Raw genomic sequence first — 1469 nt, forward strand, 5'->3', positions numbered from 1 at the left:
CTAACTCTTCCCAGGAAAGCTGCACAGCTGAAGAAGGGAGTAGGGAGGACAATATGCATTCTGTGGAGAAAGGTCATGTCTCCATGGAGAAAGGCTTCCCTGAAGAGAAACTCCTTTCAGGATTCATGTCTAAGGAGACAGAGCCAAACAATATGCCGAGTCCTCCAGAAAACAAAATTGGCAGTGATACCAATCAAGTAGCCCAGGTCTCTCACCGTAATGTGCCTGTGACTGTGAAGATAAAAATGGGAGTTGAGTTGAGCTTGCCTGGTGAACTGAAGTCTCATCTTGTTGAGGACTGGGACTTGGTCACCAAGCAAAAGCAGTTATTCCAACTTCCTGCTGAGAAGAGTGTAGATACCATTCTTGCAGAATATGTGACTTTTGTGAAGTCACAAGGGCTTGCTGATAATAGAGAATACTCCGTTGATGAGCTTGTATTTGGAATAAGAGTGTATTTCAACGACATGCTGGCCACGCAGCTGCTCTACCAGTTTGAAAGGCCCCAGTATGCTGAAATTCACCTAGCTTATCCTGGTATTCCAACATCTCAGATTTATGGGGCTCCACACCTCCTGCGATTGTTTGTGAATATTGGGACTGCATTGGCCCATTCACCTCTTAACAGGCAGAGTCTTCTCTTAGTGTGTAACTATATGCATGGTTTTCTTGAATATCTTGTACAGAACTCTACTTCTCTGTTTCATGCCAGCAATTACAGAGTAGCTTCTGCTGAATATTGCTGCAAAGCCCTGTGAAGGGTTAGCTGACCACTTAATCAGTTAATATTTCTGTTTCCTGTTTGCACTGTGTAATTGATGTTCTTGAAAACTATATAACAGGGCTTAATGTTTCCATTTGATTATTGTTGTTGTGAGCAGAAAATAATAGTAATTCTTTACCACCGTGTACCATCATTCAACAACAAATAAATGTTCACTAAAAACTTTGTTGCTTTTTTTACAATGTTGTTTGTATGTAGGTGCTTCTATGCCTTCCATATTATGAATTTCTACTACGTACTCATATTATATGATAAAATGCCCTCATTTCTAGTGCCAAAGGTTTGACATAATGGATATACACAAAACACATATACACATAATTAAAAATAAAAATCTTTTTAAAAGATAAAAGGGCTAAGGAGGTCATGAGTTCAGTTCCTAGATTAAAGAAGAAGAGAGGAAGAAGCAGAGAAGGCAGAGGAATGACTGATAAAGAAAAAGGAAGAAGGGGATGAGGGGGAGTTAGAGGGGGAAGAAGAAGAGGGGGAGCAGACTTGGAGGAAGGCAGGAGGAGAAGAGATGGAAAAGGAGGGAGAAAGGAAGAGAGGAGGAGGAAAAGTAGTGGAGTAATTGGGAGGAGGAAGAGAAGAATAGGAGGAAAGTGAAGAAGGAAGAGGAGAGGAGCAAGGAGAAAGAAGGGGAGGGGGACCAGAAGATGAGGGGTAAGAACATGAGGAGCTGGAG

The 1469-nt window shown here is 41.7% G+C and overlaps 1 protein-coding gene across 1 annotated transcript; it reads left to right on the forward strand.

The window, feature by feature from the left end:
- The first annotated feature begins 245 nt into the window (after positions 1-245).
- LOC117694745 (mortality factor 4-like protein 2) lies at positions 246-776 on the forward strand. Its single transcript, XM_076918460.1, has one exon. It carries the CDS (start codon positions 246-248, stop codon positions 756-758), a length of 513 nt encoding a protein of 170 aa, XP_076774575.1. The 3' UTR covers positions 759-776.
- Positions 777-1469: the final 693 nt, after the last annotated feature.

This window comes from Arvicanthis niloticus, chromosome X, assembly GCF_011762505.2.
Source record: "Arvicanthis niloticus isolate mArvNil1 chromosome X, mArvNil1.pat.X, whole genome shotgun sequence".
NCBI classification, from domain to species: domain Eukaryota; kingdom Metazoa; phylum Chordata; class Mammalia; order Rodentia; family Muridae; genus Arvicanthis; species Arvicanthis niloticus.